General features: G+C 49.3%; 2 protein-coding genes across 5 annotated transcripts in view; one reads left to right on the top strand and one right to left on the bottom strand.

Moving 5' to 3' along the window:
- Positions 1-17,664, bottom strand: part of LOC103689966 (MARCKS-related protein-like) — a 980,777-nt gene that overhangs the window by 536,048 nt on the left and 427,065 nt on the right. The gene's annotated exons all lie outside the window — the stretch shown is intronic.
- Ryr1 (ryanodine receptor 1) overlaps positions 1-17,664 on the top strand; it is a 131,228-nt gene that overhangs the window by 38,714 nt on the left and 74,850 nt on the right. For all 4 annotated transcript variants that reach the window (NM_001419537.1, XM_039100854.2, XM_039100852.2 and 1 more), the window contains exons 29-42: positions 367-499; positions 1,592-1,752; positions 2,438-2,603; positions 4,737-4,823; positions 4,930-5,156; positions 6,027-6,639; positions 8,142-8,405; positions 8,709-8,909; positions 9,441-9,552; positions 13,441-13,587; positions 14,480-14,753; positions 16,029-16,143; positions 16,232-16,364; positions 16,882-16,976. In NM_001419537.1, coding sequence (NP_001406466.1) covers positions 367-499; positions 1,592-1,752; positions 2,438-2,603; positions 4,737-4,823; positions 4,930-5,156; positions 6,027-6,639; positions 8,142-8,405; positions 8,709-8,909; positions 9,441-9,552; positions 13,441-13,587; positions 14,480-14,753; positions 16,029-16,143; positions 16,232-16,364; positions 16,882-16,976 — 2,728 coding nt within the window. The remainder of the gene's footprint in view (positions 1-366; positions 500-1,591; positions 1,753-2,437; positions 2,604-4,736; positions 4,824-4,929; positions 5,157-6,026; positions 6,640-8,141; positions 8,406-8,708; positions 8,910-9,440; positions 9,553-13,440; positions 13,588-14,479; positions 14,754-16,028; positions 16,144-16,231; positions 16,365-16,881; positions 16,977-17,664) is intronic.

Raw genomic sequence — 17,664 nt, 5'->3', positions numbered from 1 at the left:
CTTTACCCTCTTTATTTTGTTTTGGTTTTATAGCCCAAGCAGGCCTTGAACTTGCTGTAAAACTGAGGACAGCCTTGAACTTCCAATCCTCTTGTCTCCCCTCCCCAGGGCTTGTGCACCACCAGACTTAGCTATCAGTCGCCATCTTTCAATGTGACTGGCCCGGCATCCACAAGTACAGCACACGGCACTTCCGGAATAGACAGGGCTGGGCCAGTCAGGAATCCCTGTCCTCTGGTGGCAAGCTACTGGCTTTAGAGGGAGTCTAATCAGGACAGATGTGCTGGACAGGATGACTATGGTAGGAAGAAAGAGTGGCCTGGCTTAAGAGCTACATCTAATGACAGGCTCTCCTCTGACCTCCAGGTTCTTATTCAAGGCCAAGAAGGTTGCCATGATGACCCAACCACCTTCCACCCCGGCTCTTCCCCGACTCCCTCGAGATGTAGTACCTGCTGACAACCGTGACGACCCTGAGATCATCCTCAACACCACCACGGTGTGAAACTAAGACCCTCCACTCTGGGGAGCGCCCCCCACAACATAACAGGGAAATCCAGAACTTCCAGTTCATTGCTGTCATCCTTATATCTGAGATATCCCAGATACGTTCTAGAGTGTCAGAGTACAGTACACACCATTGCGATCCTTTGAACCCCATTCTCATGTATTAGTGACCTGAAGATGGTAAACTTATTAGTTATCTCTTAGGGATCTCAAAGGACCAAGGATAAGCCGATATAGATCAACATTTGGGATCAACGATATGAATACAGTACTTGAAATTCAGTAGCTAACGTATTCCCGGGAGTAAAAATCCAGAGTTATCCCAATATAGTTTGAGTCCTCAGATATTTATTTGACAGTAATCTTATTCGAGCCAGGCTTGCTGGCACAGGCCTGTAATCCCAGCTACTGGGGAAGCTGAGGCAGGAGGATCACTGAGGAGGAGGAGGAGCCTGTCTAGGCTACGGAGGAGTTCAAGACCAACCAGAGCAAAATAGTGCAGCCCCATCCCAGGGCTGGGGATGTAGCTCAGTGATAGAGCGCTCATGAGGTCCTAGATTCCAGCATTAGTCCAGGAAAGGAAAGGAAGGGAAGGGAAGGGAGAGGGGAGGGGAGGGGAGGGAAAGAGGGATACACTGTAACACTTAGGATCTGAGGCCACCTGGGTGCCACTTGGGTGAGTCACTTGACTACTCTGTGCCTTCTAGTGGAAGGACTGTGGTTTGTTTTCTCACCACTAAATATAAGGGTAACAATTGTAACCCCCAGCAAAGTGGCTACATGGATGCTGTGAGTTAGACTGAGAACCTTACTCGGAGCAGCAAGCTATCACTGAGAGCTATTTTGTTACTTTGTTGGAGTTTGGAGAAGGACCAGGTGTAAGGTTCTACCAAACATTCCCGAGGGGCTCCCCAATCTTGGAAAGCATAAATAGGCCCACCAACACACACACAGACACAGGAGATTTCCCATCTAATAACTTTGTGTTCATCTCCTGGAAGAGCGTAGAATCTACGAGATGGATTTGAAGTCCCAAGAAGGCTGTCTTCCCGACTGACCTCTGGTTCTCTCTTTATGTCCCCAGTACTATTACTCTGTGAGGGTCTTCGCGGGTCAGGAGCCCAGCTGCGTGTGGGTGGGCTGGGTCACTCCTGACTACCATCAACATGACATGAGCTTCGACCTCAGCAAGGTCCGGGCGGTGACAGTGACCATGGGGGATGAACAAGGCAATGTCCACAGCAGGTGCTGGGTCAGAGTGGGGGTTCTCTGTGCAGGGGGGAGGTTGGCATGGGCAGGATCTGGGAGCTCCAGCCACCAGCTTTGGAGTTGCCTGGCTGGGGTCCCTGGGAAACTTAGGGAACAAAAGAAATCATGGCACCCACTTCAGAAGTCTTTCTTCCTTTTTCTTTGCTCCCTAATTATTTCTTTGTTCTATTTTCTTTCTTTTAAAATCGATACTTTCTATCTATTTATCATTTTATCTACATTGGTGTTTTGCCTGCTCAATTGTCTGTGTGAAAGTGTCAGATCTTGGAGTTATGGACTGTTCTGAATTGCCATGTGGTTGCTGGGAATTGAACCCTGCTCTTCTGGAAGAGCAGGCAGTGCTCTTAACTGCTGAGCCATCTCTCCACTCCTATGCTATTTTCTTTTACTCCCCCTTTTACTATTTCATAGCCTCCCATTTATCCCCTCTGTCTCTTCCGACTCTCACTCTAATCCCTCCTATCTCTTCCCCTCTGTTCTCCTGACTCCTCTTTCCAGGATGCCCATACTAAACTAAGGATTCTAGCTCTGGCATCCGGGTCCAGGGAGAGGGGTTTTCTGTGCTCAGTCTGCAGGTGGTGGGTGTTTGTGTGTGGGGAAGGAGGCATGGGGGGGTTCCCTGACTGAGGATGTATGCCATAACTAGGCTTGTCTTTTCCAGCCTCAAGTGTAGCAACTGTTACATGGTGTGGGGCGGGGATTTCGTGAGTCCGGGACAGCAAGGCCGCATCAGCCACACGGACCTAGTCATTGGATGCCTGGTGGATCTGGCCACCGGCTTGATGACCTTTACAGCCAATGGCAAAGAAAGCAACACCTTCTTCCAGGTGAGCCCAGCCCCTCACCCCTTAGCAATGGGATTAGCATTTCCCAGCATTCCAGGAGAACCTTCAGGGTAGCCCCTCGGGTCAGAGCCTGGAGAGAAAGAACAGGCCCACTCCTAAGTTGTATAGTTGAACCTTCCATTAAAGTTCGGCCCAGGATGGAGGAGACAGCACTGAACGTTGGCACTGAAGAGAGGTCTGTAGACTTCCTCATGTGCTGGGTGACGGCGTCATCAATCCTCTCCCAGTAAGCAAACACCCTGGAGTAGGCCAAAATCTTCAAGTGGGTCTGTCCTTTTTAGCATATTGTTGTTGTTGTTATTGTCATGTATTATTAGTTAAATATTTGCATGTATTTTAAGTATATAGAGACACTGGAGGAATTGTACAGTAACTCCCTACTCATAAGCCCACCACCAAACTCTTTAATGATTTGCTACATATATGTCCAACCTATCCTTTAACTTATCTAAAATCTGCAAAATCTTTCTGATTATTTTTAATTAGAGATGCCTCTGAATGGAGTTCCCTAATGGAAGATTTATTTGTTAGACTTTTAAAGTGTGTGTGTGTGTGTTTTTTTTGCCTGTATGTATGTAACTGTACCGTGCACATGCCTGATGCTCATGGAGGTCCGAAGGCTTGGGATCCCCCTAGACCTGGAGTTACACATTGTTGTGAGCCACCATGTGGGTTCTGGGAATCAAACCCGGGTCCTCTGCAAGAGCAACAAGTGTTCTTAGCTACTGAGCCATCTCTCCGGTCCCTACTTTATTACTTTGTGATTCAAGATCTTATGTAGTCCAGGCTGTTCTCAAACTTACCACATAGCTAAGGATGACCAAAACTCGTGACCCTCCTGCCTTTACTTCCCAAGTGCTGGGATTAGAGGCCTGTGCCGCTGCCGCCACTGCGCTCAGCTTGCAAAACTACATTTTAAGTGGAGAATTTCAGAAACATACAAAAGCAGAACGGTATAATGAGCCACCAGGCCCCCATTACCAGCGTCAACTACCACCCACTCAGGGCCAATCTCATTTCATCTGTACACCTACTCCCCTTCTACTCCCACTGGAGGGTTTGAAAGAAAGTGCCGACAGCATAGAGCTTCATCTCTTTAAAAGATAAAGATTATTTTTAAAAGGCAGAGCCACAATACTGTTATCGTTGAAAAGAGAAAAAAAGTCCCTAACTGTTCCTGACTGTCGTCAAATACCTAGTTCGTGTTCAGAGTTCTTTGATTGTCTCAAAAATGTCTCCTTGTCTCTTCTTTGTTTGAGTCAGAACCTAAGAAAAACTGTATCTTTTAACGAAGTCCTATGTCCCTTAAACCTCTTCATATATTGCCTTCTCTCCTCTCCTCTCCTCTTCTTCCCTCCTTCCTTCCCTCCCTCTTTCCTTCCTTCCTTCCTGCCTGCCCTCCTTCCTTCCTTCCCTCCCTCCCTCTCTCCCTCCCTTCCCCTCTCTGCCCCTCCTTCCCTCTCCATCCTCCCTGTCCCTCCCTCCCTCTGTCTTAAGCCTTTGGTGAGGGAACAGGCATGGTCTATGCTATAGCACTTGCTCCTTACAGCGTGGTCCTTGGACCAGCAGCATCTGGAATTTACAGAGTTGCAGGCCCCTCCTCAGACCCGCTGGCTGTGACTCTGTACTTTATTGAGATTTCAGAGGTTTCTATGCAAGTTAACCCCTTTGGGGAGAGTTGTGGCTTAACTACCTACAGCCTCTGAGTCATCACTCTGACACCTTTCTTGTCCTTTGTGTCTCCAGTGAACTGGGGGTTGGGTGTGCAGGTGCAGTTAGGTGCTGGTAAGGCTCCCCACTCCTCACCAGTGCTGTTTGGGGAGGCAGGAAGACTGTCGAAGGTGGGGGCCAGTCAGGAGACACTCTGGCTTCCGAAGAATGAGTGGGGAACGCATTCCGAAGGGACCCCGGTGTGCACAAAGATGCAGCCGACAGGTTACTCTGAGGGAGCTGGAGACGTTTGGCCTAGCTGCATCAGGGTGGCCTGGCCCAAAGGTCATCTACAGCCATGGTTGATCTCAGTGACCAAGTGTGGTTCTGCAAAGCTGGATTCAGGCAGAGTCCACAGTGCCTCGGGGCACCCTCTCTTACACTTTGATCTTTCTCCCTTGCCAGGTGGAGCCCAACACAAAGCTGTTTCCTGCCGTCTTTGTCCTGCCCACCCACCAGAACGTGGTCCAGTTTGAGTTGGGGAAGCAAAAGGCAAGGAGACATGCATAGGATCAGCCTTAGGCCAGGGTGTGCAGAGGGTGCCCGTGCACTGCTGAGGGCCGTGAATCCTGACCCATTCTCTTTTCCCAACGCGCAGAACATCATGCCGCTGTCAGCCGCCATGTTCCTCAGCGAGCGCAAGAATCCAGCCCCGCAGTGCCCACCAAGGCTGGAGGTGCAGATGCTGATGCCTGTCTCCTGGAGCCGAATGCCCAACCACTTCCTACATGTGGACACGCGGCGTGCTGGCGAGCGGCTGGGCTGGGCTGTGCAGTGCCAGGAGCCGCTGATGATGATGGCGCTACACATCCCGGAGGAGAACAGGTCCGGGCCCTGCTGCGCTCGATGCCTTCCCCAACTTCCCCACCTCCACAGGGTCCCAGGAGTCTCCAGGTCATAATCAGAGGACTCTTAACTCAGCATCAGCCTCTTCAGATAGCCCGCCAGGGGGCTCTAGACCCATACCAGTGAGCCTTATATTCATCTTAAGAGAGCACAGTTAGACCCCAGGGACCTCAGAGACTACAGGGACACTAAATTCGACTCAGAGAGTTCAGACAGTGATCAAACTCCCCAACCTGGATGTTAGTTATTTTGTTTTGTTTTGTTTTTTTAATGAATGAAACGCTAGAGATTGAACCTAGGGTCTCTCCCATGCTAGGCAAATGTTCTACCAGCAGGGCCATAGCCCTAGCTCTTAAAATATTTTAAAAGTTATAATCTTGAGATGAGATCTCCCCTAAGGTTTTTGTTTTGAGACAAGGTCTACTGTAGCCCAGACTGGCCTTGAACTGGCTATGTAGCTGAGAATGGCCTTGAACGCCTGATTTTCCTTCTCTACCTCCTGGTGTCTCCCACCATACCTGACAAATTCTCCTCAGGCTGACTCACTCAGATATAACCAGGGTGCTAGAACCTTCAACAAAGAGCCCAAGCCATCTCAGCTACATCTAGGGGTTACCCGATATTTTCCGTTGTCCCCAAAACTCTAGAGTCTTAGAATATTCCAGAAATCTCAAGTGTAGGGTGAGCAGTACTCAAGCCCCTTAGGGACTAGCAGGTCCACGGAAAGACTCCTCGATCCAGAGCCAGAGCCACCTTGGAGCCTGGCCCTGCGGGACACTTGAGATTCCCGAGCCTCTCTGAGGTCTCTGTCCCCGGCCACTGCCTCTGACTGCCGTATCTCTGCTGCAGGTGCATGGACATCCTGGAGCTGTCTGAGCGGCTGGATCTACAGCGCTTCCACTCGCACACGCTCTCGCTCTACCGCTCCGTGTGCGCCCTGGGCAACAACCGCGTGGCTCATGCCCTGTGCAGCCACGTGGACCAGGCACAGCTGCTGCATGCTCTGGAAGACGCGCACTTGCCGGGTCCTCTGCGTGCAGGCTACTATGACCTCCTCATCAGCATCCACCTCGAAAGCGCCTGCCGCAGCCGTCGCTCCATGCTCTCTGAGTACATTGTGCCGCTCACAGAGGAGACCCGAGCCATCACGCTTTTCCCACCCGGTCGTAGCGCGGAAGATGGCCCCCGCCGCCATGGCCTGCCTGGCGTTGGGGTCACAACCTCCCTGAGACCTCCACACCACTTCTCACCCCCGTGTTTTGTGGTCGCCCTGCCAGCTGCTGGGGCCGCAGAAGCTCCGGCTCGCCTCAGCCCTGCCATCCCTCTGGAGGCTCTGCGAGACAAGGCGCTGAGAATGTTGGGGGAAGCCGTGCGTGACGGAGGACAGCATGCTCGCGACCCAGTAGGGGGCTCTGTGGAGTTCCAGTTTGTGCCGGTGCTCAAGCTTGTGTCTACCCTCCTGGTAATGGCTCCTTCCGGTTTCCTTCCCCCATTATTCCACATTCGAAGTTGTGCGTCCAAGCTACCTCTTTGCACATTCTACCACCGGTTCATCTCTCCACCCACCTTTCGATTTATCCACCATCTGCCCAGCTGCTTCTTTTAATTCAGCCACCCATCCTCTATTTTTGTTTCTCAGTATCTTCTCCCTTCCCCCACTTCCCCATGGTACCAATTATTCGTTCATTCATCCATCAACTTCCCATCCATTCAGCTGTCCACTCATGTCTTTACACCCTCATGTACAAATGCTTACAACTTCCTGCCCATCCATCCATCCATCCATCCATCCATCCATCCATCCATCCTTTTCAACCTATCAAACACCTGTCTTCACATTCATTCGCACATGATCCCATGATCCTCTATTAATGCATGTATATTACACACATACCTGTCTATAAATACTTATTCCTTCCCTTCACCTCTGCGCCCATTTGCAGACCCAGCCACAAATCCATTTCCACGTCCCTTTTCGTACATGACCTGCCCATCCATCCGATGTGCATCCCCCCAACTATCTATGCCCGTTCTTCTGTTTGTCCACCTAGCTACCCTTCTCTCCACCATTTAGTTCATGTCCTGCTTTATTCATGTACCCATATACCATTCATCCGTATAGATATCATATATGTGTGTGTGCGTATATTCATCCAGTTTTTCATATGTAAGCCAGTCTGCCCATCCATCAATCCAGCCTCCCTCTCTGTTTGCTTATTTATCTATGCTTACTGTCAGTCTGTCCAAGTTTTTGTTCTACGGCTGTGAAGCAATACCGTGGCCAAGGCAACTCTTAGAAAAGAAAGCATTTAACAGGAGGCTTGTTTAAAATTTCCAAGCTTAGTCCACTATCATCATGGCAGGAAACAGACAGGCGTGGTGCAGAGCAGGAGCTGAGAGCTTTACATCCTGATCCACAGTCAGGGACACTGGGCCTGGAATGGCCTTTAAAAACTTCAAAATTCACCCCAGAAACACACCTCCTCCAACAAGGCCACACCCCTCCAACAAGGCCACACCCTTCCAACAAGGCCACACCCCTCCAACAAGGCCGCACCTTCTCCAACAAGACCACACCCCTCCAATAAGGCTACACCCCCTCCGACAAGACCGTACCTCCTCCAATAAGGCCACACCTCCTCCAACAAGGCCACACCTCCTCCAATAAGGCCACACCTTCTCCAACAAGGCCACACCCTTCCAACAAGGCCACGCCCCTCCAATAAGGTCACACCTTCTCCAACAAGACCACACCCCCTTCAAGAAGACCGCACCTCCTCTAGTAAGGCCACACCTCCTCCAACAAGGCCACACCTCCCAGTCCTCACCAATTTATCAAGCATGCAAATATATGAGCCTGTGGGGGCCGTCCTCACTCAGTCTGTCCATCTGCCCACCTATACACTATGTGCCCTCATTTCATTCACTTGTCATCTCTCTTTCCATTCGGCTCTTGTTCTGCAGGTGATGGGTGTCTTTAGCGACGAGGATGTGAAGCAGATCCTGAAGATGATAGAGCCTGAAGTCTTCACCGAGGAAGAAGAGGTGGAGGAGGAGGAAGAGGAGGAAGAGGAAGATGAGGAGGAGAAAGAGGAGGACGAGGAGGAAGAGGCACACGAGAAGGAAGATGAGGAAAAAGAAGAGGCAGAGGAGGCCGCAGAGGAGGAGAAGGAAGAGCTGGAGGAGGGGCTGCTGCAGATGAAGTTGCCTGAGTCTGTGAAATTACAGGTGGGTTTTCCCTGTCTTTTGGCCTCCATCCATCTGGGCTCGGAGATACCCAGTCTGGTGGAGCTTGTGTCTGGACTTTACCAGTGACACGGGGAGCTGTGGGGATGCAAAAAGCAGTGGGGTGGTGCTGGCTTCGGAGCCACCTCGCTGATTTCCGTATGGAGGAGGCTGATGTAAGGACACAGGCGATGGTGTTTGAAGCTGGCCAGGGCCCTGGAGTGGGGAGAGAAAGCATTGAGGGCGTGGAGGAACCCCTGGTGGTGTCCCTACCGTGCCTCCCACTGCCTGGTTGTGCTCCCGTAGATGTGCCACCTCCTGGAGTATTTCTGTGACCAAGAGCTGCAGCACCGGGTGGAGTCCTTGGCAGCCTTTGCGGAGCGATATGTGGACAAGCTGCAGAGCAATCAGCGGGGTCGCTACGGCCTCCTCATGAAAGCCTTCACCATGAGCGCGGCCGAGACTGCAAGGCGCACGCGGGAGTTCCGCTCTCCGCCCCAAGAGCAGGTTCTCACCCCTAAACTCCAGCTGGTCCCACTAAACCCCAACCTCGACTTGCCTCAGTCCCAACTGATTCATGTCTGTCACCTTCAAAACTGGTGCCTAGGGCTGGAGAGGTGGCTCAGTGGTTAAGAGCACTGACTGCTCTTCCAGAGGTCCTGAGTTCAAATCCCAGCAACCACATGGTGGCTCACAACCATCTGTAGTGAGATCTGATGCCCTCTTCTGGTGTGTCTGAAGACAGCTACAATGTACTTACAAACAAATAAATCTAAAAAAAAAAAACAAAAACAAAAACTGATGCCTAACCCTTGAAATTATGTATTAACCTCTCCCCCTCAGGAGCTAACCTCGGACTAGTTAGAAACTGGTCATGCCCCTTTTATAACCTCTGCTTCTAGTCCCTCAAATATTCTTTACTAACTCACATTTGCAGGAGGGGTCATAATCTTAGAGAGAGACTGATGGTTGGGTCTATAACCTTTGACCCTGATCTGAGGTCGAAGGTCTTTATTCTAGTGTTTAATTTTCTTCTAGATCAACATGCTATTGCAATTCAAAAATGGTGCCGATGAGGAAGATTGTCCTCTCCCTGAAGAGATCCGAGAGGATTTAGTTAACTTTCACCAAGACCTGTTGGCACATTGTGGTAAGGAGAGAAATTCAGAGAGTCCTCCCCCAAAACTTTGTTTTGAAATCTCGCCTGAAGTTTCAGTAAGATTTCCTGATCTTAAACACCCGTGTAAGGGCTGGAGAGATATCTCAGCAGTAAAGAGCACTGGCTGTTTTTCTAGGGAAGGTGGGTTCGATTCCCAGCACAGACATGGCAGCTTGCAATCATCTGTAACTCGAGTTTCAGAATATCCAGTGACTTTCTGGCTGTGATAGGCATTAGACAAACACACTGTACACAGGCAGACATACAGGCAAAACATTCATAGAAGCATAATAGAAATAAACAAATATTGGGCTGGAGAGATGGCTCAGCGGTTAAGAGCACCCAATTATTCTTCCAGAGGTCCTGAGTTCAATTCCCAGCAACCACATGGTGGCTCACAACCATCTATAAAGAGATCCGATGCCCTCTTCTGGTGTGTCTGAAGACAGCTACAGTGTACTTATATATAATAAATGAATTAATCTTTAAAAAAAGAAATAAACAAACATTAAGCTGTCTGTAGTGGTACACACCTTAGATCCCAGCACTCAGGAGGCAGAGGCAGGGGATCTCTGAGTTCGTGGCCAGCCTGATCTACAGAGTGAGTTCCAGGACAGCCAGGGTTGCATGATAAGATCCTGAAAAAAACAAAAACAAAACAGAACAAACCAGCCCCATGTATTGGTGCTATGCAGGGATTGGTTATGTTAATGAATGATATATGATATCATAGATGATATGATATCATATGAATGAATGACTATATGATAGATGATTATCAGGAGGATATACCTGAATGGATATGTGGGAGGATGGGCACATGACCAGTGGCTGTAGGCAAGTGACTGGGTGGATGTAAGTTGATGGACAGAAGGTAAAAGTGCTTGTTACCAAGTTTGACAGCCTGAGTTCAATCCCCAGGACCCACACTGTCAAAGGAGAGAACTAGCGTCTGCAAGCTGTTCTCCATCCACATGTATGTCCACATGTGTGTCTCGGCACACACACACACTCAAATACACTCACACACACTCACATACACACACACATACACTCACACACACTCACACCCATGTAATAGGAATTTTTAAGAAAGATGGATGAACAAATAAATGGGTGAGGTAGATAAACAACTGGGTACCTAGCTTGTGATGCAGTGGGAAGAGGGCCGGCTGGCACGAGAGGCAGATGACTGTCTTCTTCTGTTTCTGGGGAAAAAACACCTGACCGCCTTACTGAGATCCTCTTGTCGGTGATGAGTCATTTTTCTCTGCCCGACTTTCAAGAATTTGTCCTTGCTTTTCAACGACTTGAGTTGTAGTGTCCAAGACTGGAGGTCTTTGAGTTGATCTTATTTGGAGTTTCATTTTCTTGGAAATGTAAATTAATATTTTAGCCAGTGTGGAAAGTCTTGAGCAACTATAATTTCAATCTGTTTCTGCATCTTTCTCTTTTTTTTTTTTAAAGATTTATTTATTTATTATATATAAGTACACTGTAGCTGTCTTCAGATACACCAGAAGAGGGCATCAGATCTCTTTACAGATGGTTGTGAGCCACCATGTGGTTGCTGGGAATTGAACTCATGACCTCTGGAAGAGCAGTCGGGTGCTCTTAACCGCTGAGCCATCTCTCCAGCCCCCATCTTTCTCTTTTTGTCTGGGATTCTTTTCTTTTTCTTTTTTTTTTTTTTTTTTGGTTCTTTTTTTCGGAGCTGGGGACCGAACCCAGGGCCTTGCGCTTCCTAGGCAAGCGCTCTACCACTGAGCTAAATCCCCAGCCCCTTGTCTGGGATTCTTGTTATGAGTGTGTTCTGCTCCATTGTGTCCCACCGTCTCTTGGGCATTCGTACTTTTTGATCCTTTCTTCCCCTGCTTTTTTAGATTAGCAAATCTCTACAGCCTGCTTTTAAAATATTAGTGTGTGTGTGTATATGCATTATGTATGTGTTTGAATATGTGTGTGTATGTGTGCGACTGTGCATGCATGTGTGTGTATATGTGCGTTGTGTGTGTGTGTATCTGAGTGTGTTTGTGATCATGTGTGTGTGTGTGTGTGTGTGTGCATCTGTGTAAGAGTTAGAGGACAGCTTGCAGAAGTTAGTCTCTACCTTGTTTTTGAGGCAAGATCTCTCCTGTTTCTGCTGCTCCCCCTCCCCGTGAAAGCTTCTGAGTGATTCTCCTATTTCTGCCTCACAGCTCCACGGAGGAGCGGTGTGATTGTAGCCGGGTACCACTGCATCCAGCTTCTCACGTGGACTGTGCGGATCACACCCAGGCCGCCAGGCTTCTGCAGCAAGAGCTTTTACACACTGAGCCATCTCCCTTGCTGTCCGCACCCCCACTTTAGCTTCACAGTTTCTTTTACAGCTTGAATCCACACCTAAGTGGTTTGTAATTTCGGTTATTATATTTTCCTTTCTGAACTAAAAAAAAAATTTGATTGGCAATTGTATAGTTATCATGGTTTTTTAAGTCAAGTTCTCATGTAAAACAGCCTGACCTTGAAGTGGACACAGAGCCAGGAATGACCTTGACCCTCCTACTTCCTTCCCCTGAGAGCTGGGATACGGTTGGGCACCTTTTCTAAAGGGTTCTTTTCATACTATTACCTCTTTATTAATATTCTCTACTCATCCCAGTGTGGTGGCACATGCCTTTAACCCTGACACTTTGGAGACAAAGGTAGGAAGAACTCTGTTAATTTGAGACCAGCCTGGTCTACATATTGAGTTCCAGGCCACTGAGACCCTGTCTCAAAACACACGCATGCATGCATGCACGATCACACATAGTAGTATAGTAGTAGTAGTAGTAGTAGTAGTAGTAGTAGTAGTAGTAGTAGATGTTCCATGGGCAGCATACCGTCCTTTGACACTTTCTTTGCTCTTTTCTTTCTTCTCTGTCCTTTGGATATATTCTCGAGAGTTGATTTGAAAGACACACGCCTCTGGGAATGGTGGTTTACATCAGTACTCTTCCTACTCAGGAGGCTGCAGCAGGAGGATCACCTCAAGTTTGAGGCTAGCCTGGGTTACGTAACTAGTTGAGACCAAGTCTGGTCATCATGATCCTGTCTCAAAACCCAACAATTTTTCCCCAAATTAATGAAAATAAGCATAGCTGGACATGTCAGCACACGCTGGTCATCCCATCACGTGGGAGGTGACGAAGAATTCTAGATCAATCTCGATTGTCCTTCATAGAAGTCAGTATACACGTGGGCATAGAAAGAGCAGGAGGAGAACTTCCCAGAGAGCATGCCTGAGTGAGAAAGAGACAGATGATCAGATAGATGGATTAATGAATGAGTGAGTGGATGAATGAATGAGTGAATAAATGAGTGAGTGAGTGAATAAATTAATGAATGAGTGAGTTAATTAATTAATGAGTGAATGAATGAGTGAGTGAGTAGATGAATGAATGAGTGAGTGGGTGAGTGAATGAATGAGTGAGTGAATGAATGGATGAATGGACAGATGAATGAATGAGTGAATGAATGCATGAGTGAGTGAATAAATTAATGAATGGATGAGTGAGTTAATCAATGAATGAGTTAGTTAGTTAATTAATGAATGAATGAGTTAGTTAGTTAATTAATGAATGAATGAGTAAGTGAGTTAATGAGTGAATGAATGGATGAATAGACAGATGAATGAATGAGTAAGTGAATGAATGAGTGAATGAGTGAATAAATTAATGAATGAATGAGTTAATGAATGAATGAATAAGTTAATGATGAATGAATGAGTGAGTTAGTTAATGAATGAATGAGTAAGTGAGTTAATGAGTGAATGAATGGATGAATGAATGAATGAATGAATGAATAGATGAATAAGCAGACCAGAGTAGCATCCCATACTATCTTATCCACCTCCAGGAATCCAGCTGGAGGGAGAGGAGGAGGAGCCAGAGGAAGAGAGCACTCTGGGCAGCCGCCTCATGAGCCTGTTGGAGAAGGTGCGGCTGGTGAAGAAGAAAGAGGAGAAGCCTGAGGAGGAGCCGGCAGCTGAGGAGCACAAGCCTCGTGAGGACTGGGGGCATCCGGGCGAGACAGGGCGGGGCAGGTGGCTTGAAGCTCTCCGCAGCATGTTTCTGTGAGGGTGCGCTAGACAAACGGGGACCGGAAAGCAAGAGTTGGGAGAGAAGGTGCCTGGAGAGGTGGCCAAATGTGGGAGCTGAGGCTGAGTGCATGGCAGTGTGACCTAGAGCAGAGGTGCATCAGGCCTGGGATGGTGACAGCTCCAGAACCCTGGTGGCTTCTGTGCCCTCGTGGTCCTTGTTTTCAGTTTCTCTCAAACTGAGATGGTTACCATGGGAGGAAATAGAGAAGCGTGCTCAGTGTTGGGGGTCACAAACTGTATTAGCCGCGCCCTAGGCAGAGTCTCTGATGTTGGTAGACGTTTGATCCTGTTACTCTTTTTGTTTTGGTTTGGTTTGGTTTTTGGTTTTCTTTTAGGGAGGGCTGGGTTTTGGATTTGGAGAGGACCAGGCTTTTTGAGGGGGGTTGTTTTGTTTTGAGAGGAGGTCTCATTATGTAGACCTGGGACTTGCTATGTAAACTAGGCTGGCCTCAAACTCACAGAAATCCTCCTGCCTCTGCCTCCTGAGTGCTAGGTCGAGTGATGTAAGCACTACAGCCTGTTTATTTTTAGTGTGTGTGTGTGTGTGTGTGTGTGTGTGTGTGTGTGTGTGTGCGCGCCCACGCGCTCATGTGCACATGACTGTAAGTAGCTGCAGAAGCCAGGAGCAGGAGAGAGGGAGGAGTGGGGAGGAAGAGTATGACTCTTGGGACAATAGAGAATTTATTTGAATCCATGTGCTTGTGGCAGGTGGAAGGCAGGGCAGGTGGTGACAAAGGAGGGCTCCCCCCTCATCTAGTTTCAGAGATGCAACCTAGTGTCCCAACCTCTTCCCAGAGTCCTTGCAGGAGCTGGTGTCGCACACAGTGGTGCGCTGGGCCCAGGAGGACTTCGTTCAGAGCCCAGAGCTGGTCCGAGCCATGTTCAGCCTCCTGCACCGGCAGTACGATGGACTCGGCGAGCTGCTGCGTGCCCTGCCTCGGGCCTACACGATCTCTCTGTCCTCAGTGGAGGACACCATGAGCCTGCTGGAGTGTCTGGGCCAGATACGCTCACTGCTTATTGTGCAGATGGGTCCCCAGGAGGAGAACCTCATGATCCAGAGCATTGGGTGAGGGCCCTCCCTGGCCTGGCCGCTCTGCCCAGGTTCTGTACTGACTTCCCACGGTGTCCCTTTGTCCTAATGGTTAACCTTCCTCAGGAGATCTTGGTCACTGTGACTCTGGCCTTTCTGAGATTAAAGTCCTCTGCTATAGCAAAAGGAATGGTCATGCCTTGCCCACAGACAGGCCACCGGGCTTCAGAGACCTGTGCTCATAGCAATACACTAGCAAATTCGGGGTGGCATCTCAAGCCCGTCACCTTAGCACTCAGGAACCTGAGGCAGGAGGATCTTGAGTTCCAGGCCACCGTGGGCTACATAGGAAGTTTTAGACCAACCTGGGATACATAGTGAGACCCTGTCTCAGAATAATAATAAATATTAATCATTGGGCTGGTGAGATGGTTCAGTGGGTGAAGGTGATTGCTGCCAAGCCTGAAGACCTGAGTTCTATCCCCAGTGGAAGGAGAGAAGCAACTCCAGCACATTTTCTGTGGGATGCATGTACCTCCCTCATAGACACACAAAGAAACAAATAAATACTAAAAGGGGGAGCCCCGGAGAGATTGGTTCCCTGGTTAAAAGCCCTTCCTGTTCTTCCAGAGGACCAAGGTTCGATTCCCAGGACCCACAACTCACAACTCACAACTGCCCGTAACTCTAGTTCCTCCGTGTGCATGGTATACATGAACTCATTTGTGTGGCTGCACATACGTACACATAGATAAAAATAATTTTTAAAATTTGTTTTAAATAATGTTAAATCATGATAGGATCGAGCAAAGAGTCCAGTGCAACTCAGTCATTTAAGCTCCTACTGTATGCCCGGCCCTCATTAGACATTCGGGAATGCTGAGGGCAGCAGGGCAAAGGCCTTACCTTAGGTGAGCTCGCCTTGGATACAGACCTCAATTTCTGTGTCTGTGAGGGCCCATTATTAGAATTCCTGCCTCCCAGAGTGGATGTAAGGATGAGTCTTCGGAGACCTAGCTGGCAGCTCATTCATACCTGTCATCTCAGCACCTGGAAAGCTGGAAAAAGGAGTACTGTGAATTCTAAGCCATCCTGGGCTACCTAGTTTCAGGCTAGCCTGGGGTACCAGAGCGAAACCTTGTCTCAAAACCTACCTAAAGCAAGACGACAAACACAAGAGAATGGATGAGTTTAGATCTGCAAAAGGCGTGCAGAGAGTGCAGACTGTCACCATGGTGACCACGAATCTCCCTGGATGTGCGCCCTGCCCGCCCTGGCTGCGCTAACCCCACACACACTGTCTGTTCACAGGAACATCATGAATAACAAAGTCTTCTACCAGCACCCAAACCTGATGAGAGCGCTCGGTATGCACGAAACTGTCATGGAGGTCATGGTGAATGTCCTCGGGGGCGGCGAGTCAAAGGTGAGGGGCCTGGATGGGCATGCCGGCTCAGGGAGGGGACACGGAGTGCAGGCACTCACCACTGGCCCTCCCTGTCTCCTCCCTGCAGGAGATCCGCTTCCCCAAGATGGTGACAAGCTGCTGCCGTTTCCTCTGCTACTTCTGCCGGATCAGCCGGCAGAACCAGCGCTCTATGTTTGACCACCTGAGCTACCTGCTGGAGAACAGTGGCATTGGCCTGGGTGAGATATCCCCGGGTCTGGACAGTTATCCTCTGCTACATAGCAAGTTTGAGGCCAGCCTGGGCTACATGAGACTCTGTCTCAAAAATTGCCCAGAACCCAAAATTAGGACACTGTGGCACAGACAACCTTGACTGTGCCACAGCTCCCAGAGCAGCCAAGGAGTAAAGTTCAGTCGTGGGTAGCATCAACCCAGAGCCCCGAGGGCTGGGATTCAGAAAGCACAGACCAGCAGAGGCACTTAGCCCATTCTGCAAAGGATGTGGTCAGGAAGGGCTTCCCAGAGGAGGAGGCACTGTTGAGAGTTGGGAGAGGCTGGAGAGATGGCTCAGTGGTTAGGAGTGCTTATTGCCCTATCAGAGGGACCAGAGTTTGGATCCCAGCATCCACTTTATGGGACTCACAGCCACTAAAGGACCTGGTGCCCTCTTCTGGCTTCCATGTTCACCTGCACATACACATGGATGCACTTAAAAGAGAGGGAATGGGGAGCTCTAACTGCTCTTTGTCCCCACAGGGATGCAGGGCTCCACGCCCCTGGATGTAGCAGCTGCTTCTGTCATTGACAACAATGAGCTGGCCTTGGCATTACAGGAGCAAGACCTGGAAAAGGTGTGACTGGAGGAGGCCTGACCACGCACCACTGTGTGGGCACAGGATGGCTCTGAGTACCCCGTTCAGACTGATGCTGGCCGTCCCAGTGCCCAGTCAGAAGGGGGCTGACTTGCAGGGGGCAGCCAGCAGCCAGTGGCTCCTTTACTCTGTGCAAGAGGGGCTGGGAGCTAGTCTGTGGGCTACACTCTCCAGAGGGGTGGCCTTGGTTGTCATGGAGGAGTAGCATTACAGGGCCTTTTGGAGTTCAGCCAGGAGTCAGTGGTTCCAAAGAGATTGCTTCTTCCGACCTCTGTCACTGAGTCTGTCCAGGGGACATGTAATCATGATTTATAGGCATTTATAAGCCAGGCATGGTGGCTCGTGCCATCAATTGCACTCTGAGACAGAGGCAGGTGGGACTCTTAGTGCGTTCCTGCAAGGCTGTACAGAAAGACCTTGTTAAAAAACAAAACAAAACAAAAAAAAAAAAACCCCAAAGACTGGTTAAAGAAAGCCCCATTGAGAAAGTGATGTTTGAATAAAGCTCAGAATGATCTGAGATCTGAGCAGCTAGAGAGACCAACCTCAGGGGAGGAGCAGTCCAGAGGCCTTGGAGCAGCAGAGCGCCCACCATGGCTGGGACAGAAACCATGGGGGCTGAGTGAGGAGAGATGACGTCATGGAGGTCATGGGAGGTCCCGTGGGC

The sequence above is a fragment of the Rattus norvegicus genome, chromosome 1, assembly GCF_036323735.1.
Source record: "Rattus norvegicus strain BN/NHsdMcwi chromosome 1, GRCr8, whole genome shotgun sequence".
NCBI lineage: Eukaryota > Metazoa > Chordata > Mammalia > Rodentia > Muridae > Rattus > Rattus norvegicus.
The sequence above is the reverse complement of the archived record's forward strand: the minus strand, read 5'-3'. Positions and strand labels throughout refer to the sequence as shown.